The 25,613-nt window shown below is 41.7% G+C and overlaps 2 protein-coding genes and 1 long non-coding RNA gene across 7 annotated transcripts in view; 1 reads left to right on the top strand and 2 right to left on the bottom strand.

Annotated features, from left to right (window-relative positions):
- The window catches only part of TOP2B (DNA topoisomerase II beta), a 65,197-nt gene extending 61,400 nt beyond the window's left edge, over window positions 1-3,797 (bottom strand). For all 4 annotated transcript variants that reach the window (XM_080385034.1, XM_080385036.1, XM_080385035.1 and 1 more), the window contains exon 1: window positions 3,197-3,797. In XM_080385034.1, the coding sequence (XP_080241160.1) occupies window positions 3,197-3,259 (63 nt within the window). In that variant the 5' untranslated portion in view covers window positions 3,260-3,797. The remainder of the gene's footprint in view (window positions 1-3,196) is intronic.
- Window positions 3,798-3,972: 175 nt separating this feature from the next.
- LOC308062880 lies at window positions 3,973-22,309 on the top strand. The gene is made up of 2 exons (XR_013927734.1): window positions 3,973-10,543; window positions 10,587-22,309. It is a non-coding gene; the product is annotated as an uncharacterized lncRNA (long non-coding RNA).
- Window positions 20,944-25,613, bottom strand: part of NGLY1 (N-glycanase 1) — a 23,909-nt gene continuing 19,239 nt past the window's right edge. For both annotated transcript variants that reach the window (XM_080385039.1, XM_080385038.1), the window contains 2 exons: window positions 22,915-23,092; window positions 20,944-22,376 (listed from right to left, as the gene is read on the bottom strand). In XM_080385039.1, coding sequence (XP_080241165.1) covers window positions 22,201-22,376; window positions 22,915-23,092 — 354 coding nt within the window. In that variant the 3' untranslated portion in view covers window positions 20,944-22,200. The remainder of the gene's footprint in view (window positions 22,377-22,914; window positions 23,093-25,613) is intronic.

Below are 25,613 nucleotides of genomic sequence, written 5' to 3'. Positions count from 1 at the left end.
ATCATTAAGTACTGCTTGCATGAAACTCTTCCATAGCTCTCTGGGCATTACCATTGTATCAGAACCACCACACTTCACAGTGTTAACTTGCTGTGACTTCACTTCCACTATAAAAGGCACTTTAAAAAAAAAATAATTAAGTATATTACATTTGCTGTAGTCCCTAAACACACAGAAAGGCTGAAAATAAGAATTACTTCTTTTGTTCTAAGTAAGTTTTTCCAGCATTAGAAAAATGCCATTACATTTCACCAATGAAGACTCCTCTAGTTACAAATCCAGGCTTTTGTAACTAACAATACAACTTCATACTTCTATGAGTGACCCTTGGAAATCATCTGCCAAAACTAATTAATATCAATCTGTTGGTCAAAACTGCAAGTTGATAAAAAATAATAAATCAACAACCAGACAAAAAACCCACTCCTCAAAAAGTAACTATTGCATTTGATAAATCAGAGGTTATCTTGGTTTATTTTCAGTTATATAATGCTAAACGATTTTCCCAACAAACATTTTAACTGTGCCTACTTACCAGCTAACCATTGCTAGTTACATTCCTTTAAGTTCTGTCACAGGTAGTTGAAAACACAGGTGACTTGCTGTTTGTTTCCACAAACATTTAATACATCTGGCTTTTAAAACTGAATGTAGGTACCACCTGATGCATCTATGATGTCCTCATTAAGAAACTCACTCCAAAAGCAGGTATCACCTGATGCTTGTATGTCGTCCTCATTTAGAAACTCACTCTAAGGTAAATTCTCTATCACAGGAAGTACCCTTCCTTTTTCACAACTGCATTTAATTATTTCCTAGTTAGCTGAACAGATGAACAAGGATGTTGTTTAAATCACAACCAAAGCTGAATTTATACATAAAACTCTTTACTGAAACATGAGCACCAGGTTATGTATATAGAGTTAGGTAGTTTGAAACATAAATTAACATCCCACTAAGTTTTAAATGTTCCCTCATCTTTAGAACTACCCTTACTTCGGTTGCCCTTCAATTGTTTAACTCATGGTCTTATTAAGAAACCACTAACAATACTAAATACGTTACTAAGGAAGCAAGCACCCTAGTGGTTTCAGCACACTAGTAAAAAGTCTAAAAAAGTCAAGGTCGTTTCAAGACAACTTACAAGCAAATAGCAAGTAGTTGCACATCCAGCAGATATATGGTGAGCCAATTAAAACAGGACGGCTGACACTATTACTGTCCCTAGCACTGTACGACTCATTTCAAAGCCAGGATATGGTATCTACTCATGAACCACCACCTGAACTGAATTTTTTTCAGCCTGGCACACCAAACCAATCACTAGCCACTGCTACATCAATATTGCCTTTTTGTATGCCAGTGTTCTACAACTGGCATTGAACAGGTTTGGCTTTAGGAACTGGCTCAGAAGTCCCATCTTCACCATTTAAAATGCACGCGACAGAGAAACAACCACCTACTGTTTTCTGAAAAAAAAAAAGCAAACACAGTTTTAACTAAAATCTAATTATTTCCCTACAACTACTCTAAGTTAACAAAAACACTTTAATTTTTACTGCTTTTAGAGAAGGAGAAGTTTGATTACTTCCAGTTGTAGGAAACTGTTGACTCACCATAATTTCATCCCCATTACATTTAAGAACACGTTTCATTAAAAATGCCTACTCGGTGATTTTCACACTTCATTCTCCAGTTTTCTATATGAGCTGTAAAACTTTGAATTACTTGGTCCAACCCAGCCAGTAAAAAACAATTCTGAAGAGCTATCCAAAGACCACAGTTGATAAAGATCACGTAGTATCGCAGGAAGGAAAGAAGAATAATTTCAGCTTCTCCACTTAGGCTGTTCCCATACCTAAACAGTCTAATTTCAAGTGGCACACCCAGAAACTTGCTCATTTTTATATACCTTTCTATGCTGCCAGCTTCTTAAAATAAAGATGCAAATTACCAACATAAAATGCAGTAATTAGAGCCACAGAAATAGCCCACAATCAGAATACACAGAATTTGTTCACCCTAATAACGCTATTCACGTTCTTTTCCAACGGCTCAAAGACGTAGAAAGACAACATAAGAACAACTTTGCTACTATGCTCTTTAACAAGACTTCTTAAAAGTTCCCAACTCTGTAAAGTATATGCATCTGATTAAAAATGTGGCTACCTCACCATCTATATATCAAGATATACTGTCTCGTGCTTAAACATTAAATAAGCTACCCTCTTTCGAACCCTACACTGAGCAAGAGAAAGGCAGGGAAGTTATTGATTGGCTGAACCAGACCCCTTCAGGTCATCTTTGCTCCTCCTTCCTCAGTTCTTACCAAAACCAGAGAGCATCCACTATTAGTACAGGCGAGGAGAGCATCCCTCTGCACTACTGAGTCAGGGATAATACTCTCAAAGGGCTTTAAAACGGATTTTTAAAAAGGATTCACTAGTTCTACAGTCAGTTATCACCTGCACCCTCGCAACTGTTACTACTTCGGACCATTCCATTAAATCAGTAAAGAAACCCCTTCTTGGCTCTGTTACAGAGTTACAACTTTTGGAAGATAATGTTTCATTCCAGATACAAAGTAGCAACATGCTGCTCCAGCCCCCTGAATGTCCCTGAAAGCCTCCTTGCCGCCCATCTACCAACTTCAGATACTGCCTTTCCAGACAGTTACGAGAGAAGCTGGGATTAACACATAGTCCCTTTGGCAGCCTGCGGCGACTTTGCTCCAGCATCAACAGGCAGTAACTCCGACTTCTACGGGACGGCAGACAGCCCGCCCGCCTGTCATAGGAGGGCAGCGACTTCCAGCCAGCCCTGCTGCTCCCCCCAGAGCAGGAGGCTCCTTCCTACCTGTCTGCCTGCAGACCAACCTTCTCCCTCCCGTCCCGAGCGCCCTGCCGAGCCCCTCACGGACGCAAGCTCCCCTCCTGCAACGCCCACCCCAAACGCAGCCCGGAGCGTCCGTCCTCCCCCTCTGCCCCCGCTCCCTGCGCCCCGGACCCCTCCACCGAGCGGCTCCGCGGCGCATCCATCCCCTTCCACGCCAGCCGTCAGCTTCTTCCTCGTTTAAAGCCAGCCCGCGCCCCCTCCACGCATACACACAAGGGACGCAAAAAGCCAATATTAATATTATAAAATAATAATAGAAAAGCAGAGCCCGCAAACAACAAAACACAAACGCACAACTTACCACCCAAGTCAGTCCCCCGCTGCCGCCGCCGCCACCGCCGCCGCCTCCTCCAGACTTTGCCATTTTCTGCCCGTTTCTCCGCAGCCGAGGCGAGGGCGCAAGGAGGCAACCGAGAGGGCCGGCGCCGACACCGACACCGAGCCGCGCCGCGCGCCCGCCCTTCGCGCTTCGCCCCGGCCCCTCAGGTGCCGCGCGGGCCTGGGCGCCCCCGCAGCCCCTCGCCCGCCTTCACGCACGCACCGGCACTCCCGCCCGAGGGCTCCCCACCCGCTTTGGCCCGGCTCCTAGTTCATGCCAGGGAGCGCAGCCGAAGCGAAGGAAAACAATCCGCCGGAGCGGGCGAGGAAAGCGACAGAGCGGCGGAGCCGCGCCGCGGAAGGAAGGGCAGCCGAGGGCCGCGCCGCCCGCACAAAAGCGCCCTTCCGCCGGCCGCGCTCCAACCCGAGGCCGGGAGGCAGCGGGCGGGCCCAGCCGGGCCTGCGGCTCTCGCTAGTTTAAAGGGACTGCCGGTCCCTGTACCTCACGGCGGCGGCGGCAACAACAGCCGTCGCTATCGCCGCCGTAGCGCTGCCTCCCGCCGTCGCCTCCTCTTCTTCTTCCTCCTCCTTCTCTTCTTCTTCCTCCTCCTCTTCTTCTCCCCCTCCTCCTGCCCCTCACCCCCGGGACCTCCCCCCCACAGCCACAAAGGCCCGGAAAATAGATTAATAATAAAATCTGCCCCTCGTCCCCTCCCCCGCCCGCGCCTTCCCTCTCCGCGCGCGCGCGCACCCGCACGCGAGCGCCCGCGCAGCCTCCACCCCCCCTCCCCTCACGCACGCACACACGCACGCACGCACACGCCGGTCGCCGACACCCGGAGCCGGCCCGGCCCTCCTTCCCCTCCTCTTTCCGCCCCGTCCCCGGTGCCCGGTGCCGCTCCCCCGCCTCCTGCCCACCCCCCGCGCCGCTCCCGCCGGGACCCCGCGCTCAGACAATAACTGCGCTGCCCCCGTCCGGCATCCGCGTCGCGGCCGCCTTCGAGCGCAGCCGGGCCGGGCCGCCCTCCCCTCCCCCTGCGCCCCGCGCCGGCCCGCCAATCACGCACCGGAGGCGGGCGGGCGGCGAGGGGCGCCGGCCAATCGGCGCAAGGGAAGGAGCGGCTGCGGCCGCGTGAGACGTCACTGCGGGTGGCAACAAGGAGACAGCCGTGCCGCCGCGCGGGGGCGCTGCCGCGCGGGAGGGGGAGGGGCGGCGCGGGGCAAGGCGCCACGGCTGGGCCCGATCCGCCGCCGCAGCGCCCCGCCCGGGCCGGCCTGTCCCGCCGCCGGGAGGGACCGGCCTCGCCTCGCCGCCCGCGTCCTGGGCGGGCAGCGCCGGGCTCCGCCGCCCCCTCGCCGCAGTCCGTAAGGCGGAGGTGCGGCCATGCGGCCGGCGGGGCCGGCGCTCGGCTGCCCCCCGCGCCGGCTCCGTGAGCGGCGCCGGCCGCCGATGCCACCTACCGCCGCGGGGCGCGGCGGCGCGGGCAGGTTACGGTCCCGGAGCCCCGGGCAGGGTGTGTTTATAAACCTGGCTGCAGGGGCACGGCACGAAGCACCCGCCGGGCCCGGGCCCGGCTCGAAGAGCTGTTTTGGAAAAAGCACCTTGTGGTGTCACTTCGCACCGACCTCCGAGGCCGCTTACGGCCTGCGCAGGAACGCTACGGTGCACCTCATTCCAGGTGTGAACATGGAAAATATTTACGGTTTAAGACCCTTCCCAACAATAGTGAAATGCGTACGACCATAAATATTATGGTCATAGATTTTTGACAAGGCTAAAAAATGCTTTGGGATGTGCAGCTTCTCCATTTGTGATTTCCACTTTTGCTGTGTGAAATGCAAACGCCCTGCCCCGTGCAGTGCGTTCTCACTCCTTGGATTATTCCCAAGGTAAAGTCAGAAAAGGAGGGATTAATAGGAGCACTGCACGTCAGTTAGTAGACAAATTGGTACCTGAAGAGAATAATTTCAAGTGAACAGTAATAACTTAAAGGTTTTTCCTTTTGCAAGATGCTTTTCCTGAGAACTAAAGGGATTGGAAACGGAGCAGCTGCCTTTAAGGATTCAGTTGTAATGTTCAATTGCCCCTCAAGGGAAGGATCACAATTTCTAGTAAATACTGCTTATTTAGCATAATTTTACTCTGCCGGTTTCTAAGGAATCTATTAAACTAATCTCTAAGTGCTGCACAGGGATTACAGAAAACGATGGCATCAGCCTAGAAGGGACAGTAAGTTGTCTGTTCCAGCCCAGTTTTATTGCAGCCACTCGTACCTCGGAGCTATAGGCTGTGTCTTCTGCTTTGGTCAAAGTAAGAGGAAGTGTTCCTTGCAGAACAAGGGTAAGGCAAGACCTGCAGGGCTCTGCCTGGTGCTTCAGAGTTTGGGGCTTGCTGATTAGAGGAGGGGTGTGTGTCCGACTATCAAATTTATATGTAGGACCTGTTAAAATGCATCGTGTATAGTGAACCAAGACTGCTGCAATGAATATCAGGAGGACCAGAGAAAGCAGAATGAGTACATCTGTTCAAAGCTTTTTGCGTTGGTAGAGAACCATTAATGTATACAGCAGAAATAGAACAAGTCCCAAACACTGTGTACTATGTTCTCATTAGCTCCAGCTGTTTAGTAAATAGGCTGTTCTTACTGTGGGAAGCGTGCCTTTCACAAACATTTATCCTAAGCCAAGGAGCAGATAGCGATCTAGCTTGAAGACAGGCAATTCCATATACATTAGAGAAAGACAGAGGGAGTTTGTTTCTTCTTGGCAGTTGCTGATCTTTGAATGTGCATGGTCAGACATGTTCAGTCTATGTGTTACGCTGGAGTAAATACAGGAGGAAACACCAACTTTCCTCCAAGCATTTTTCTTTAGTCATCTTCGAAATTACTTTGTCCAAGTTGCTTTTCATTTAACTCTCATCATATACTATGCTACCAGCATGGCATGTTACTGGCTTATTGTTTATATTGGTTTTATCCTTAATACTCATATGTGCATGTTGAGTGGTTGCATTCCTAGCCAGGTAGGATTGTGTGACAAAGTTCTTATGAGACTACAAGCAGCTGCCTCTGTGGAGTTCAGAGGTGAAGAAGTGAAACTAGACTGCTCATCACGTTTCAAGTGATCCCTGCTAGAACAAACATAGAATTAGATTTAAGCTTGAATTGAACTTAAGCACCATTATATTTTGATAGGAGTGGGATTTCTTCGCTGCATGCCACTTGCCCCAATCACACACTACCAGTTTATGTCAAATACTTTACACTTACAGCATGACATATTAAATTAATAATCCCCTTGAGATAATATACACAAAGTTCCTATTTCAATTCATTGGAGACTTATTTGCATAGTTGGAGACCGTAATATAAATAGAAGTACCCTACACATTTTCAAAACAATTGTCCACTTAAACCAGTTTCAGTAAGCAAAATATTTACTGTAACATTATGTTGTGTTTAATTATTTCAGCAGTAAGACAGCTGTATGTATGATCTTTAAGTATTTCTATATGTAGTATATACAAACTTCGATCTATTATAAGAATATTATTTGCTGCTCCTATTCTAGTTTACATGCTGTTTAATAAAACCTTTTCTTTCTATGTGGCTTTTCATAAAACTTGCCTATTTGTGAAACTATGTATATTTATCTACTCTGAGAACATAGTCAGATACAACCACTTACCTAAATGAGTGATCACAGCTCTCAGTTTTCCACAAACTACACAGGAAAAAGCGTAATTTGCAATTTTGATCTAAAATATTTATGAAACTAACTTGATACCCAGTTACACTACACATTCTCCATTGTATATAGTTGTAATAAGGTATAAACAAACATTGCATGTTTCAATATAAAATATTCATATTTGCAAAAAGGTAATTTCCATATTCTACTGCATTTCAAAATTCCATCATAACTTATTAACATCATTGTGAAATAACGGATCAAATTACTGAGTAGGATTGTGGTAGCACAATATGACAGTTATCAATATACTCATCCTGCCTCGATTGCGAATGAATTTCAGGCCACAGTTCTAACGCATTTAAGAAAAGTCTACCCATTGCTGGATCAGCTACTGATATAAATTTAGCCACATCATGCATATTTACACAACTGTATTTCAAACAACTTCGCTGAACTAGCAACAGCACGCGCTAGTGGATTTCTGTGGGTGTACACTGTCAGTGCATGGCCTGACACCCTCATCTGAACCGTGTCCAGGACTCACCCACCTGCCTGATGTATCCCTGGCATGTTTGTCAGTGGCTGTTCCCGGAATAAGACTGTTCCCCAACCAGCCTTTTGAAAATCACCAGGTCATTTCCATCTTAAACGCCCAAGAACAACGCACTACTTTGTGACAGTCTGGCATAGAGTTTGGACTGGTTAAACCCTGTTTACCCTCCAGTTACTCCCTTACAACTAACCTGTTACTTACTGTGCCATTGCCACGGTGTGGAGGACTCTCCAGCAGGACAGGCTGTGAGTGCTGCTGACGGGGTGTTGCTGGGACAAGGTAGAGCAGAAGCCCCAGGGTTAGCTGTGGGGACCCCAGGGTCCTGTGCTTGGGCTGCCTGCTGCGTGGCCGGGACCGCTGTACGGACCTACCTGTCCCTCCTGTCCACCCCATCTCCCCTACTGTGGGAGAGGCACGTTGTGCTGAGACCATCGCACCGACCCACTCGGCCTCTCCCCTGGACCGCACCATCTCTCCCACAGAACAGTGAAGTCGTGTCACTTGTTAATATTAAATATTTATCTGTGCCTATAAGCGCGATAGCACCCAAGTCCATCTAGCCCCCTCACTGTCCATTCAGCCTTAAACTGTGACACACTTGCGCTGAGCAGCATAAACATTTGTTGCTAAGGCAGGAGCTGGTCACAGAAATGAAATACATTTGTATTGAAATTCCTCGTCTAGGAGAAAGCTTCCTTGCGCAGCAACCACATGCAGCGAGAGAAGGTGCATACAGAGATGCAGAAACAAAGGAGGCTGAGCTGGCCCTGCTGAGAGGAATTCTCAATATGAATAAAATGAACATCCACGCTATTAACATCTGAGGGTTTTTTAAACAGTTGGTAGCAGCAGGAAGAGTTGCAAATGCTTGGGGAGAAGTAGGGGGAACAATGGAACGAAACATAAAATAGCGAAGGCAATGCTTTTGGAGATCTGTGCTGAACGTACATGGCATAGAAATGGCCATCAGCAGCTACACTGAGCTGAGAGGCAGGCTGCTGCAATCATTTGGAGGCTGGGAATCACCAACTGCGTTACGGCATTGTTAATTAGCATGGAGAACGCAAACAGCCAGCAAAGGGTTAGGCATGACATGCTATTCAGAAAGTCTCTGACTCCCTTGAGCTCAGGGTGATGAACACAGTGAAGCATGCTAGGCTTCCCTCAGCTGGGTAGCTTTTCCGTGTGAACACATATCCCCTTTCTTCTTGTCCCTCTACCCCAGCTCCTCTGAAAAGGAGCTCTCTCTCTTCGGCGAAGAGATGTAGTTTTGTTCCTACCAGTTCACCCAAGACTCTTTGGGCAAGAAAACGTGAGTGGCGGTTCACTTTTACCCAGCAAGACACTTTTTGCTCATTGCAGGTCCCCGTTACCAGTGTATTTCTCCAGCCTTCCAGACAGAAATCCACAATGAATCCAGAATGAGTATCAAGACTGCTCCCTAACAGCAGGAAGTCATGTCTGCTCATCCCTGGGATGACAGGAAGGTGAAGGAGTTATTATTATACAAGGCATGGGCGGACACGCTAAATCTGTGGGGAAAAGTGATGACTGATGTAGCCAACAGAGAAGCCCACTATTCTGGGAAGTGTCTAAAGAGATGGCACTTTGCCCTCTTGAGTTAAAATCCAAATTACCTCTGATACTTTATCTCTGTTTTGATATATGATTAGTAATTACTGGAGGTGGGGGTGGGCCAGGGAACAGAAAAGACAAACTTTCCTGCATAGCTTCATTTTACCACCAGTTTCAACTGGAATCAATGACGACTAGGTCAGGATGTGCATTTGCGTTTCCTTTCTCAAAATTGAGCTGTGTGGTTCTTATAGTAATCCGAGAAGAGGAAAGTTTCACGGAATACCCAAGAAAGCCTCTACTTAGAGCCACTGAGGTAGAGCATGTCATTAAGATGCGGCCAGTGCACCCACACAGCTTATGCTGAGGTCAAAGGGAAAAAGAGAAAGAAGCCACAAGTTTTGGAATATTTGAATAACTGAAGATCTGAGGCAAAGACCAACAAAAACAGTTGAGTGAATGTGCAAACATCCAGCTGCAAGAGGGAGCAGGCACACGTGAGAACATCAATGAACAGTACATCTGAGCACAGCAAGGGTGGAAGACGAAAAGAAGGAACCACCAAAAAGAAAAGTCTGGGCTAACTATGAAGGGTCCAGTCAGGCACTGAACAGCGGAAGCACAGACAGGCAGTATGAAGTTACCTACCCAACAAACTAATGAACCGCTTCCTTTGAGCAAATTTGTACTGGCAGCTTCAGATTATACTGGCTCAGTGCTTTGAATCACTAGACCATGAGGTTTTTGATTTGGTACTGGATGCCCTAAAATTTGAATTACTCTTTTATAGCCCACAGCACAGGGAATGTGCTTAGTGTGTATTTCTAACAATTACAAAGCAGTTTAGAAGAGGAAGTTTATGCAATAATATTGTAATTCTAAATATTCATGTCTAGCTGACTTAAGTTGTTTATCTTTCCAGTAACCTGTTTATTAAAAATTCCATTTCCTCAAATGCATTGTTTCAGTTTACTTAAATTCTTGGGCTTTTGACAATAAATTTTTCAGAAGTCTTTGAGAAAGTAATTACAAAAATCAGCTGTATACTTGAACCAAAAATATTTAAAAAGAAAAATGAAAGCGGGTTGTACAGCTGAAAAGGTAAAATGTACACAAGACTCAATGACCTACTTAATCTTAAATGTAAGCGTTTTCCGAACTTAGAACTCCATAACAATTACGCATTTCAGATCAGCTATCCCACAATTTCTCAGGTGGCCTAATTTATAAGAGCTCAGTAGCAGCAGTCCCTATTTATTTCAACAAGAGTTGTGTAATTCAACAGCTCGGATGATTAGACAAACAGTGTTTAAAAATGGTCACTGCTAGCTGCTTCATACACTTTGCTTAATATTAATATTTGGTGAAAATAGAAAAGAAGATCAGAAATGCATTAAAAAATATCTTTTCTTAACCCTTTAGATTCTTTAACATACTGGTATTTCTGGGTCTTGAATGCTTCTCTCCAAGGTAACACATAGCTGTCCTCTGCTATTTGTTTCAATGGTGGTGTTTCTGCTTAGCATTCTACTCTTGCTGTATTTATTAGGACAACAGGTAAATAAAGTACCAAATGCAACAAATACTTTTTAATGTTTACGTTATGGTCTCCTGCTCTATTTTTACCCCACTAACAATGCTCATCTCCCCTTTCCACTACCTGCTTTACATTTCTCCCGTTTACCTGTGTAGATTCTTCATGCTCCTTGGTGCCCTCCTGTTTTTCTTAAAGAAAAATAAGAACACGTTACCTCGGTCTTCAGTTGAAGTAAAAACATCCAGATTGGCGATTCTTATACGCATCTTGCTCACTATGACTGTAGCCACCACTGGCAGAGGTAGCAGAAGTTGCAGTAGCAACACCTTTCAGTATTGGCCAGGACTATGTGTTTGACAACTCAGGAATTATTTAGGCAGCGGTTTGCTATGGCACATGTACATTGGAATGTAGGAACCTCAGCCTAGGTGATCTTCAGCCCAGCGTGGCTGCCAAAAGCATCTCTCCTTTGCTAAGCACCTCAGATAGCTGAATCCTGATCACAGCATTTCCTTCTTAGATTTAGGGTTCCTGTCTGTCACCTGTGAGGAAGGAAAAAAAACTTTTGAATGACTTTGAATATATGCGTTTTAATACTTACTGAATACACGTTGATGTTCTAGAATAAAGTTTTTCACCTACATGATGTGTTAAAAGTAACCTGGCTTTATAAATGTATACCTGTGGTTCAATATATGTGTACCAAATAACCTAAAGAATATGGAAACAGTAGGCCTCGTTATTTGATACATTTATTTTTGAAATCTACTGTGCATTTAACTTGTAGTAAAGAAAAATGTTCTTCATCGATGCAGTTCTTTTAGAATATTCCTACATTTCTTGCAAACTACGAAGCAAAGAACATTAAAAAAAGGTAATATTTTAATTTACTGACAGACCTAAGTATGAAAAAGCCAGCATTATCTTTTTGCAGCAAATCCATTGTTACACAGTAATCATATCCCACATTCTTTTAAAACTCAAAGAACAACTTAGTGATACACTATTTTCTTATGTAACAACTAGAAAGAATACATTTTCTTGCACTGTGCACTTCTTCTCACAGTAAGCTCATGCCCAAGTTGCTACCATTCTGCTACAGAACTGTAATAACAACTCACCTCCTTCTTCAGTTAGCTGGTTTCCACTGAGCTTTGCTATTCCACATATGCGCTTCTGCTGGAAGCTTTTATACCAGAAAGCCTTTGAAGGGTGGAAGTAGCTCTTTAAATTTATCTGGAAGTAGTGTGGTTTCTTTTACTGCGACCCTTACAGCTGCTCGCATTCTTTTACTTCCAGGTAGTAAGTGCAATGAATTTGTCAGGTTTTCATGAAGAGGCAATACGCATTATCCAGGAATTTCCAACACAGAATCAGTTTCTGTCCCATTTATCATTTTCCTTCCTCTTATGTCTCTTCAAAAGGTAGAAAATTCAATTTATGCATCAATATCTTTTCTAGTATTTTTGGAAACTTTAATTAACACTAAAAGTCTCCTTTACCTTGTAACAAGTTCTAGAGTTAGTTCTTTTCCTAAAGACAGAGATATTCTTACAGGTTCTTCTATGTTCCCATACCTTTTGAGACATATTGGACACTCTACTGAAACACGACATTTTTCTGCTCTGTTCATTTCTCTCAGGACTTTTGACAGGGAATCATGGAAGCTGCTTTTTTTACTTTACATCTTACCCTTAGTTTATTGAAAAGGTGCCTGTTAGTTCCAAAGGCATGCCTGCAAATACCTTGGGTTTGCTAACCTGCATTTTTGCAGTTGCTTATTATTTTCTACACTTTCTCTCAAAATACTCTAGACTTGGTTCTCTGGGACAAGAGCAACGATGATGAAAGACCACACTAGCATAAAAACTGAAAACACAATGAAATTACTTAAGTCACAGAATAGCTAAAGTTTAAGTGACCAGTTACACATGTATTGTCCTTTTTGACATTAAACTCTCAAAATAAAATGTAAAGTTTCCCTCTGCTTTCTAATCAGAACATCCATTCTCCCAAATTATGAAAGCTACTAATTTCAAGTTGCTACACGGAATTGAAGGGAGCTCAGAGCAAACAATCCTTTCCTTTCTGATAGTTTTTGTTCCAAGTACAGCAACGCAGGAACCGTGCCAACTTTCACAGATCACCAAAAGACAGAGCACAGTTACAGGCCACACAGGCAGGCACATGAACCAACCCACAGGAGCCCAGCCCAAGCTACAGCGATCAAACATAACCCACGGCACGTGCTCCAGTGCTAAGCTGCTTCACCAAACCAGCATGACTGCTTTGAGCCACAAAGCTGAACGGCTGGGTAGCGCGGCACAGCACACAGCACTCCCGAGCCACCCAGTACAAGAGACGTCCTCCCACAGAGCACGCGTGCGGAACACAGCGCTCCCACAGCCTCCCTCCAGCTTCTGTTTAATGTTTAAATCTTCCCTGGTCATTTATGATCAGTTATTAAATACTGCGTTTCATGAGCAGAACAAGGATTGCAGCACCTGTCAACCCGCCCTCAATCGATGCTACTCCCATGCTGTTCATGGCGGGATATCCCATGATCCAGAAGGTTGGAATTCCCTCCAGGGTTGTTAGCTACACCAGGGACAGGGCTTGCTTAACAGGTTCTGTAACAGAGTAGCATGAAGATGCAAATACTATAATAGGTGAAACTACTATTTAAACTCCCTCTAAATGAATTAGCAAGTTAATGGTAGGATGCTGTGCTTTGCATTCTTACTCCTACAGGTCTTTGCATATTATAAAAAGCCATAGTTAATCCTTCAAAAAGACAGGAAATAATAATATTATTCTCAATTCAGTATTTGTTTGGGTCATCCTCTGGAGTGAAATTGGAAGTTCAACAGCATTCATATCCTTCCAGCAGGTATCTGTGGCATAGCATGCAAACTTCACGTTTAATCCTTCACTCAGTTCTTTTGAGTTTCCACTGCAATTTCTTCAGTTGTTCCTCTGTAACCTTTCTAGGCGGTGCGAGGAGAAATTTTCCCCAAGAAATAAAATCTGCTGGTTTAATTTGGTCAGAAGCCTCATCGCCCTTTGAACCATATGCATAAACGTACAAAACCATGAGGTTCTAATGTTGGTCCTAATTCCCTTCCCTTAGAACAACTGCTGCTTCACTTTCCCCTGCTCTGGGGGCCCCCCACACCACCTCCCTCACCTCTCAGGCTCCTGGAGGAGAGTCTCAAACAGATGTGAGGAAAGGCCTGTGTCACTAGGCCTGCGGTGGGTGCTGCTGGTGGCCAGTGGACCTGCTGGGAACAGGAACAATGCTGGGAACGCAGGAGGACACCGGCGAGGGATGATTACTGAGGGACACAATACTGGAACGATAACAGGCTGAGGGTTCAGTTCACCGAATATACCATGAGCCTGTGTAGAATAAAAAGCAGGTAGGAACTAAAACAATAACAGGTGGTAAACAAAATCTGCCAACAACAAAGGCTGTGGTGGGTTCAGAGGACCACATTCAAGGAACTCACTCAACAGACCATGCTACACTACTGTCATCCGCACGGCTTGCTTCCTCCCGCTGCCCACCAGGGAAGAAGGAACAGCAGCCATCACGAGCTGGGGAATGCATGGAGGTTGTACGGCGTTGGGGGATCAGCCTGCGATACACAGGAGAAGCAAGAAAAAAGAATCCAGGGATGGTATGGAAGCTTCCAGATCTTACGTGTGACTCACTTGAAAGTTGCCTTGATCTCCACTGCAGAGACTGCTTTAAAGGATGAAAACCACTAGTTTAGAAGAAGAGAAATTTGGAAGGGCTTTTAACAGTGAAGGCAACAGGGAGGGTTACCCCAGGAGACAATTGATATCACAGGTTAACCAAGGCAATCTTCCAAAAGATGGCCACAGCACTGTAGAATACATCCATCTCATTACTCATATAATTAATCCTATGTTACAGTGCTGGCTTCCTTAATCTAACATGTACTAAATACAAAAATCCACTGCTCAGTACTGCTAGTAGTGACTCCTGCTTGACTCACAAGTAACACTGCATGACTGCAGTGCCTCTTCCATATAATTTTTTCAATAAAATATTCTCCAGTTATGAATATAATGTTCAGTTCTTGGAGTATAATAGGTTCTAGTTGATTTCCACTTGAATTTGTTATCACATGCCAGTAAATATCCTGTTCTTTAAAAATTAATGATATTATTTCCCTTTCCCTTTTTCCACATATCCAATCTTCCAGCCACTCTTTCACTAGCACACATGATGCCTCCACACTCTGTTCACAGATGGACTTTGTATTTTTCACTGAATATCTGCAAAGAGCTGAACTTCCTCACAAGACCAGTAATCAGTCCTGTATGTGAAGTAAATGCAATAAAAAAGTTTAAAAACGTAAATGTACTCTGGCAAGTGCTTGTTTCTCTTCAGCGTCTGTTTCCTATCATGGATTTTGTTTCTGTTGGCCAGAAATGCATGTAAATCTTCCTGTGTCTTCAGAGGGTTATTTATATATTGGGACTGGATGAATGCCCATTTCTTTGTACCTTTCTGTCATTCATTCTTTTTCAGCAATAAACTAGTGTACAAAATATGAATTACTGGCAAGCCTTTAAACTATAAAATAAAATTGCAGAATATAGCTAGTCACAGTGCAACGTCAAGAAAAATTGCAATGTCTGTTGCACTGAATGTGAACCCTGGGTTTTCAGCCTTGTTAAAAAAATCAAACAGATTTATTAAAATATTCATTATCAAAGACTGACTTTGAAGTGAAGAAATAACCGATACACCAACAATATTGTCAGGAGCTGAGACAACTTCTTACAAATGCAGTTCATACCTGGTTCTGATACTCGAGCAGGTACTTGCTGCTTTGTACCTTTCTAAGGCTCCACAATGATAACGCTTCCTTCCAAAATATAATTGATTTATAAAAAAATTATATAATTAGTTTAGCTTCCTAAACAACCCCCCAAATGATGCCAATTTGACATTAATCAGCAGTAGCCTGACCTTACTTTTTTCTGTTCACGAGTATTGAAATTGAACTGCAGCCTTTAACACTTTCTGTTTGTGCTATCTCTGTTGTTGAGGGTTTTTTAAAATTCCAATCTGTTATTGTAAATTTTTTTTTGGCCTATTTTCTTTGAAACCATCACTGCTAACATCATGGAAATCAATAAGTATTACTTAGGCAGAAATTACTAACCAACAACCAAACAAAACACCCAAATGAAACCAGTTTGGGCCATGCTTCTTACTAAACCAAACTGGAACAGCTCCAGAATTCTTCATGCAGCCCACAAACAGGCACTTCCCTTTTGGCCAATAAAGTTTTACATCTTTTTGCCTGTCGTGAAATTGTTTTTAATATACCCAATTATTTCCCTGGTGCTTTGGCTAAAAGCAAAACCTGCTGCAGCTTACCTGCATTATTTTGACTTTTGATATAATGCAAGCATGGACACACACAGATTACATTACCCTCTGTCCTCCTCATCACAGTAATTCAGAGGGGAAGAAGCAAGTCTCTCTCCTTCCATTCTGTACTTTGCTGCCATTTGTACCTGCTCTAAGAGGTTGTGATCAACTGTTCCACCCCACCTCCTTTACTAGGAGTTTTTGCTTAAACATTGCTCTTGGATGTCCTCATTTTCTGACATCACCTGGCTTCCTTATGACTTGTTTCAGAAGGGAGTCTGTATGTTGTCATCCAAAGTGCTTATCTGAAGTCCAGCGTTTCCTCCTGACTGTGACAGAGGTCAGCTGCTAGTTGATGTTCTGGGGGGAAAATGTGTTCCCCTTGGACTTCAAGGATATGAGAGACATACATACTACTGAAGTTCCAAGGGCATGAAATAACACATAGCGTTATGTAATAAAAGGATCAAATAAACAGACCATACACTGAAACATTACAACCAAAATGCACAGTGAAATCATTTCCCTCCTCATTTATAAGTTCTCTAACAGGTCACAGCTAGCCAGTACTTAAGACTCAGCCCTTCACGTCTCTGTCAGTGTTCAGTGCCACACTGAAATCTCATAATCATTACAGATACTGTGCTCTCAGAACTCTTGGTTATGATATCTCACTAAACACACTTTCTCCAAAACCGAAGACCCAGATTATTCACCGGAACAAAGAAAGGAATGAATCTATATCAAGCAGTAGCATCCTGTTCTTAATTTAAAAACTGTTTCTATAGCTTAGACTAGTAAAAATAAAAGATGTTTAGAAATGGATATTCCTTAAATCTTAAGACTGCTTTTCAAAAAAGCTGTTCACTACCCTGAGCATTTTTCTTCTACTGAAATGACCTAAATACAAATGAGCACCTAGAAAAACATCTCAAAAATAGGGTCTATCATGGAAGTTACATTTTTCCAGCACTAGCTTACGTAGTCCAGGACATTTTCTTTTCCCCTTAAGTTTTATTAAGTTCTGGTATTTTTGATAATTTCCGAGTGTCATGTTTTAATTACTACCGGGTTTTGTTGGTTTTTTGCTGAGTTTTTTTTTTATATATTTTTCATCTATCCCTTTTGTCTCCTCTTATCAAATAAAAGTAAAGAAATTAACTTAATTTTTGTCACAGTATATTTACCATACTGTGGCAAATATCTATATAAATTAAAAGCACATTAAGATGTATTTAAATTAGATGTAAATGTGTAGAGAAAGATAAAGCTGTAAAAAACTGAAGCAGGCTAATCATAAACGAAGCTAAGAGCCTAATTACAAAGCTTACCATAAAAGAACAAAGCCCAAGAATAAACGTAACAATCTAAACAAAGGAAAAAGCCTGTTCTTTTATTCAGACAGGCAGATGGTCACCTTTATACCCTTATACTTTTCACAGTATCTGTACACCTAAAATGCAGATAATTGAGGCTGCTTGACCTTGGCTTGTTACTTTGCCATTCCTAAGTGCCATATTACAGGATAGGAGTCAAAACTGGTCCTGAAATTAGTAACTTCAGGGAAGAAGAAACTATCAACCTACCATAGACTTTTTTTTTTTTTTTAATCCTTACTGTCCTTCTGCTTGGGTTAAATAGTCAAGATTAGCATAACACATAATCTTATCCCAGATACTGGTGCTATTACCCACGTTGATACTGTGACCAAGGATCCGTAAACACAGTATCACTGATAATTGTTTAGAGAAGCCATAAACTGCAAGGCATAAAGCAATGCTGGCAACAATAGCATCCCATAAAAGAACCTTAAGAGCTAGCACAAAGGAAACTGAACTACTGCCAATAACGTTCAATAACTTTTAAAAAATATTCAGAGTATAGATAGGACGTAGGTCTATTCCAGCAACTGTGTTCAAGGAAGTCACTTGTCTCTACTTTTCTTCTCAACCCCCCCATATGACATGAAACAATGATACAGTAGTTCTTTCAACACTGACACATTCTTTTTTAAGTTGTTGAATTGCTTGTTGCAAAACATGGGCAAAATCTTAAATTTTGTCCAAAACCAGAGGTTTGAATCTATAGTGGAAATTAAGAGATTTCTGTAGTTAACAAATGCTGTTTCGACAAATACTAAGAAGGTACATCAGATTCTTAACTGGTAGTATATTTCCACTTCTAGCTTCAGCAACCAAAGGTAAAGAGATGGGGAGTGTGGGCATGGAGAAGAGGACAGACATCATGGTATCTGCCTGGAACAATCTCTGCCCCCCTTGGAGCTTTCTTTTGGCTTGTTTTGTTTTGAGCTGCAAGAACTCTGCAAAAGGGTGTTCCCAGCTTCTGGCAGCCACATGTGCTGCTTACCATCTGTTTTCATTCCACTGTGCTATGGAGACAAACATACTTTATTTTTAGTGTTCTACATTTACTGATGTTACACATAATAGGGATTGTATCTCACACCTAAGCCCTATACGTGAAAAACCTTTCGTGGATAATGGAAGACTACAGGTCACAGACTGCCACACAGAATCAGATGAGATAATTTTCATTACCTACTTCTCAGACCAAGTATATAATTAATACTTACATTCACTCGATTCCCGTATAAGCTGTGCTTTCTCTATACACTGTCTGCAAGGGGCTTCCTTCATATGTTTTAAAGATACATTTTCCCAGCAACTTCCTGGGGTGTAGGAAATTGCTGCTACAATTTCATGGGTTGCCACTCGTGGTTTCTATTCTGCACACAGCATTCAGAGTCAAAACAGGATATGAAGAAATTAACAGCTGTATGATCAACTGTAGGGAAACAACAGCGCCGTACAACAAATACTTGTTTGAAAGGAAGAATTCTGTGCACAGGCTCCCACATAGTTCTGCTGGAAACCACACACTCCTAAATTAATCTGCAAGCATTAATTGGATAGCATAGAGTTTATGTAAAATTTGATTTCAAAGATTTCACCGGTACACCCCAGTGCAACTTTGGAAAGCACCCACGGCACACTGGACAGCTAGTAAATCTTTAAAATGCACCAGACTAAACTGAATTCACGAATGTAGGTTTTACCTACATTAAGCCATACATTTCCAGGCAACAGTATTATTTCTTTACCCATTCAACCCTCTCCCTCCTCAAACCTCTAAGCAGCTGAGTGAGAACTGACTTTTAGCTACATATGCCCCAATCAACCTCTCCTACAACTCAACCAGTATCGTATCATTGCCGGCATAATTTAATACCTGTATTTCTAAAGCACATTGTAGCACAGATTTTTCCAGCATATAATACTGCAAATTCAGGACAGTGTAATTTATTATCAAGCAGCTATTGATGAGGAATTACCTCTGGTTTCAAAAAATAATTAAAAAATTATTAAAAGCGGCACTGAAATAGAGATCAACAGAAAAAATTAGTGTCTTTAAGACAGCTTATGCATGAAAAGATTCAAAACGTTCACTGGTTATAGGGTACTCCAAAAGACACCTGAACAAGTTCCATTTAACTTTTTCAGATTAGTTCTATTTGTTCAGAGGTTTCTACTCATTAATTCTTTCCTACAATAAGCACTTTTATTATTGCATGTGATCTTACAAATACAGAAGTACTTCTTGATTAATTAGATTGAAAAGGCATCTTTCAATCTTTTTAATTCATTCAAACATTTTAATAATGGACTTCAACTACTCTAGTGTTTGAGTGGATTATTTTATTAAGTTATCTGCAGCTATTACTCTTCCCCCCGAGATTCCGACCAAAATTGTGAGAAGTCCTTTTATCTTACTGCTTTTAATTTTATTCTGCCTTCTGCTTTCAAATTATCAAATGCAGTTAAGCTGTTCCACAATTCCTCATAGTCCTCTATTTTAAGTAATACAACACAAGAAATAATTTTTGTCTTAAAAAGCAGTATCTTTTTCAGCTATCAAAATCATGAAGAGGAAACAGTTTTGTCAATTTATTTTTTTTAGAATCATTTAGGTTGGAAAAGACCTTTAAGGTCATTGAGTCCAACCATTAACCCAGGACTGCCAGGTCCACCACTAAACCATGTCCCTAAACACCACAGTTATGTGTTTTTTAAACACTTCCAGGGATGGTGATTCCACCGCCTCCCTGGGCAGCCTGTTCCAATGCTTCACCACCCTTTCCGTGAAGATATTTTTCCTAATATCCAATCTAAACCTCCCCTGGTGTAACTTGGGGTCATTTCCTCTTGTCCTGTTGGTTGTTATATGGGAGAAGAGACCGACCCCCACCTGCCTACAGCCTCCTGTCAGGTAGCTGTGGAGAGCAACAGTCTCCCCTCAGCCTCCTTTTCTCCAGGCTAAACCCCAGTTCCCTCAGCTGCTCCTCACAAGACTTGTTCTCCAGACCCCTCCCCAGCTCTGTTGCCCATCTCTGGACACGCTCCAGCATGTCTGCAACCCTCTTGTAGTGAGGGGCCCAAACCTGCACACAGGATTCGAGGTGCGGTCTCACCAGTGCTGAGCACAGGGGGACGATCACTGCCCTGGTCCTGCTGACCACACTGTTCTGCCCTTTTTCTTCTAACGTGGTATAAAGATGTGTCTAAAATGCTTTTCTTTTGGGTTCCCACCCAAAATCTCAGAACTAGCATTTAGCTGAAACTAAATACAGGAGGAATTTTGAATGGAAACTGGCGAATTCACTCTGCATTAGTCAAGTGCTGATGAACACCCTTTCAGACAGTTCCCTGTCACTGTGCTGTTCTGTATTAAGAGTGAGACTAGCTCTTTCTAATTCCACTCAAAGCGCCAATTTACATTCTGATGCAAAGTACGTAGTCCATCATACATCATTCTGTCACTCCTGAGCTGCCATAACCTACTACTTTTTAAGATGCCTGTGACACAATTTTGATGCCTACACTCACTATGCATATGCAATTTCCAAATAAAATCTGAATAGTCTTACACTTGCTTGGATTCATTGAAAGGTCAGCAAACATTTATTTCAACATAAACTGTTCTTGACAATCATTTCAAATGAATACAGTGGTAGAAGGGTCAGAAAAAGGAACAAAAAGCTTTAAAAACACTGATCTTGAGAACATCATCCCTAATTTTCACTTATTTTAAAATAAAACTATAGTTTTAACTTTGCATTATAGTCCTGTAATAGAAAATTTCTTGTAAAATCCAGCCATAGCCTTCCTCAAATTTTCTGATGGCTACCTAACCTGAACATTCACTCTGTACTTTAGTCACAGTACTTCTACATCTGACATCTCCTGGGTGGCAGTTTTAATTACATTTAATGAAAAGAAATTTAAACACTTCAATAACAAACAGAAAAACTGTATATGCTTTTACATCAAATCTGGGAATAGTATTCAAAGCAACTCAAGACAACAGCTCAAAAAGTGATTTAAGCCTACATGGTTAATAAATCTTTTAAAAAGTGGGCACATATGAACTATATCATTTAAAAATATTTATAATGAATTAACTATTTTTTCATAGAAAAAAGTTCTAATGTTCTCACTCAGTTTTAAGTCTCAATTTCATATCACAAGCCATGATAATCTTAGGTAGATAATGAACACTCCATTCAAAATTAGTTTATTTTCCTAGCACATCATCGTATTTCCAAACAATTTTAGGTATTAAACACAAGTTTAATACTTAGCTATGTAATAAGACCATTTCAAGATTGTTTCAAAATTCATCTTAATTTCAGCTCTTCTGGTTATTACACGAAATCATAATTTTATTTTAAAATGTCTAAGTCTTCTATTGTTCTTTAAAATACTTTTAAATCATCACAACCATCTGTTGTAATCAGGAAATGGAATTCAAACTGTTTTTCCAAGAAGGAGATCATAAAAAAAACCCCAGCAAGCCAACCCCAAAACTCCAAATTAAAATCAATTACAATTGCTCTGTGCTCTTATGATCATGTTTTCTTCCTATAACCTGTTGCCTTTTCATCATAAAGTTTAAGAAAAGGGTATGCAATGGTTCAATCCCTTAATTTTGGTGTTTGCTTTTAAAGCGAAGAGGTTTTCATTGTGATGTTTACCTATTCAATACACGTGCAGTATCAAGTTGGTTAAATGGAAGTAGTGAAACAGGAAATAAGCTGCCAGCAGGATGAACAGTAACTGCAAACCAAATCTTCACGTTGTATCTGTGGCATAACGTCTTCATGGACTCCAAAGAACATCTTTTCAGTTCAGGTTCTCAGAGGTCACTGAGTTTTATAATTATCTCCAAGCCATTTTCTCCACATCCTGTTAAGCTGTCTCTAAACAGCTGTGTGTGTTGCCATGCAGCTTCACCATCCCCTCCATTTAGAACCGCTTCCAACATAACTTCCGTTGCACCAGAAAAATCTGAATAGGAGTAAAGATTTTTATCTATTGGAGGAAGAGATAAACAATTCAGTAAGCCACTGCTCCAGACAGCATATACTGCTAGAATGCATGTTAAGAAGGGTAAGTTGTAATAAATGTTTAAGGATCTCAGCTGCAACTACTCAAATTCATCTGTCAGTCAGTGGCAAGGAAAAAAAAAACAAAACCTGAAAATTTTTGGTTATTATTTGTTAAGTGCTCATGCCTTAGAGGACCTATTAAAGATTGAAGCCACCGCACACAGAAGCATCTATCCTTCCTAGTAAAACATGAAAGTATCTTGTATCCACTCTGTGTTCTTGCTAACCCTGCTCTGTTGCAGGTAGGGGGTGTGTATATTAATAAAACCGGTGTTTGTACCAGTTTTGGTTAAAAGCACAGCACTTTCTTGACCTTGCTAAGAAAAACTGAGTTTAAAAAGTCAAAATACATTTGCATTTCTTTTTTTAGTATTTGCACAGTGCTCTCTCCGTACAAACTATTTATTTCCAGTTACACCTTTGCTGCTTGATGTAATTCATTATTTAAAGTCCACACTTACCTCCTACCAGAGCAATTTCTGCTGTTGGAGAGCAAAGTCTCCACTTTATTCTTCCACTCTGAAACGTCTGACTGCTTGTTCTAACTGAAATGTTATCTATTTTTAGACCAACTGACTTGCACTCAAACTTCCAGCTGATGGAAGCAGAGGATGACCCCTCTTTTCGGGCTAAATAAACCTAAATGCAAAGACGACATAGTTAGCATATCAAAAACTGAGACCACCAACAATGATTAATTAGATGTGTGTAACAAGGACATAACATCTTCAGATAACACGCTTTCATTCATTATCAAGCCTCTAAACATTTAAAACTGTAGATACTACCATTTTGTATATAACCTCATTCTGAATCCTTAAGTCTATTCCACAGTTAGGTAATAGTGTATGTTCATAGTCCTTCACTAGGGAACACTATTTCAACATAGCTGGTGAAGTTTAAGCCACAAAAATACCTAAGTTTATTATTTTTACAAAAAAGCAGACTTCTGTTTTTCATATAAATGCACAAGCCCACACACTTTTGTTGTTCATTTTGGTTGGTCAGTATCGCTGATGAAGAAAACTGTGTAACCAGCATTTTAGATTCTTCAGATGTGGCTGCTGGCTGCATACTACTTGTCCTAGGACTTGACAAGTCTTGGTTAAAGCAAATTATACATGCTAGCCATATATAAATCCTGTATTAACTTTACTTGAACTGTTAGGAGATTTGCGTAATTTAACGTACTCCCAATGCTGTTCTAAACTTCACCTGACTTCAGTCAAGCCCATAGGTTAACATTCATTAAAGTTATTACCAACCCTCATGATAATTTTGTGGTAAGTGTCTGATGGTCCTTTCAAGTCTAGTTATCTATTATCAGCAAACCAAGGTAAAAGATGTTACAGATTGCTGCCATGATCCTTTCAGAATCCTTAGTTAAGAAAACTTATCAAAACTCTGTCATGTCCAAGCTTCTGATTATCATCATACTGAGTGGATTTAGATAGCTCTTTAGTTTTCAATCTGGAAAGAACAACCCTGAATAAAATAATAAACACAGTAGTATGTTTTACTAAAGATCTCACCCTAATATAGAAATGTCATTGACAGACTATGAAGCAGAATTTGTGTTACTATGAACCAGACAAAAATACTAATTCCCATGTTTAAGAAAGCTGAGAAACCCCAAAGGTGTGAGGTGTTATGTTCCCTAGGTGTGAAGTTCAACTATGGAAATCAAACAATTTAACCTGCTTTCATGTGAATATAATGATGTTCATGAAAGTGCTGATCTCCACACTGTATTTTTTAAGTACCTAGCTAGTTCTAGCAAGAGATTTCCCTTGATCAGTTCCCACGGAATTGCCATATTTAAGCAAGGAAAGCAAAAAAATCCATTAATTACTACTTGGTTGAGGTGCACTAAACATAGGCTTTTAGGACCTGTCTCATCTTCCATTATAAAATCCAAGCATTTAACCAGAAAAACAGAAGTTAGTTTCCTTCTGTGTCTTTTTGACTGTCCTCTAACTTTCATACCTGGCTACTCATTTTCCAGTATCATTTGAAAAAAGTCTTAATTCGGGGCGGGGAAGACTCAAATTCCTTCTACTGGAGCAATTCTTCAGGAAAACAAGCTTTTAGAAATCCATGGATTTCAGATCTACAGGTTCTTAGATTCTCATCATCACCTACTGCAGTCTGCTTGTTTGAGCCCTGGGTGCCAAATTACCTCTAGGTAATGTGATTACATTTTTATTTTGTATCTGTTTAATTTGTATACCATATAGCCAAGTGATACAGAATAGCAAGAACATACACAAATACAGGCTACAGTCAGATCGGCCAAATGGATCTCTATCTGAATCATTCTGATCAACAACACTGCAAAGACAGAATAGGTAACTGATGGTTCTTTTTTGTTACTCTTGGGCTAATACCTATAGTTACTTTTTCTTACTGTGGCTTTTGTATTTAAATTCCTTTCTGTTCATCACATACTAAATGATAAACAAAGTATGAAGGCTCCTTTGGCTGGCAAGTTTCTTGGACAGCTGCTGAATCAATCTCCAAATCCATACCTTGCAGATCTGCTACAGGCATTACAAAAAAGAAAAGGCAAACACCAAACAACCTTTCCCTCTGCTGTCTCCCGTAATACAATCAAACAACAAAGTGCCATTTTAGATTCATACACAGACTTTCAGCAGGACGCTCTTCCTGTAGAACTAACATGCCTTACCCACAAGTCTGAGATACACCTGGAACTGTAGTTCCTGATTTCTCAAGGCCACCCTCTCACCCTTTATTTAGAAAAATTGAGTTGCTGTTAAATAACAAGGGTAAAACCTTTTTGTCTGGTCTTATATATTGGACCCTCCCTGTATTACACAATTAGTAGAGCTAAGCAGAACAGCAGACTTGCAGTTGGTTTCAGTGCAAAGGTAGTATGTTTCTTGCAAAAGTGAGGATAACTGATCATTGGAGACTTTAAGATATACCATGCCATTAGATTTTTAGCAGATCCTAGGGAAGCAGAGAACAGTTGTCCCTCATTTTGAGTTTTTGTTACTTCTTTTCTCCTATTAGCCTACTCTGTTGAAACATTTTTTATTCTCCATATATTATTATTTCGTCCCTTATTCCTTCTCTTTTATGCAGAATAACTTCCCCAAACTATTCCCCCATCGCATTTTGCAAGTCAATTATGTAG

Source organism: Falco punctatus, assembly GCF_963210335.1.
Source record: "Falco punctatus genome assembly, chromosome: 4".
In the NCBI taxonomy this organism is placed as follows: domain Eukaryota; kingdom Metazoa; phylum Chordata; class Aves; order Falconiformes; family Falconidae; genus Falco; species Falco punctatus.
The sequence above is the reverse complement of the archived record's forward strand: the minus strand, read 5'-3'. Positions and strand labels throughout refer to the sequence as shown.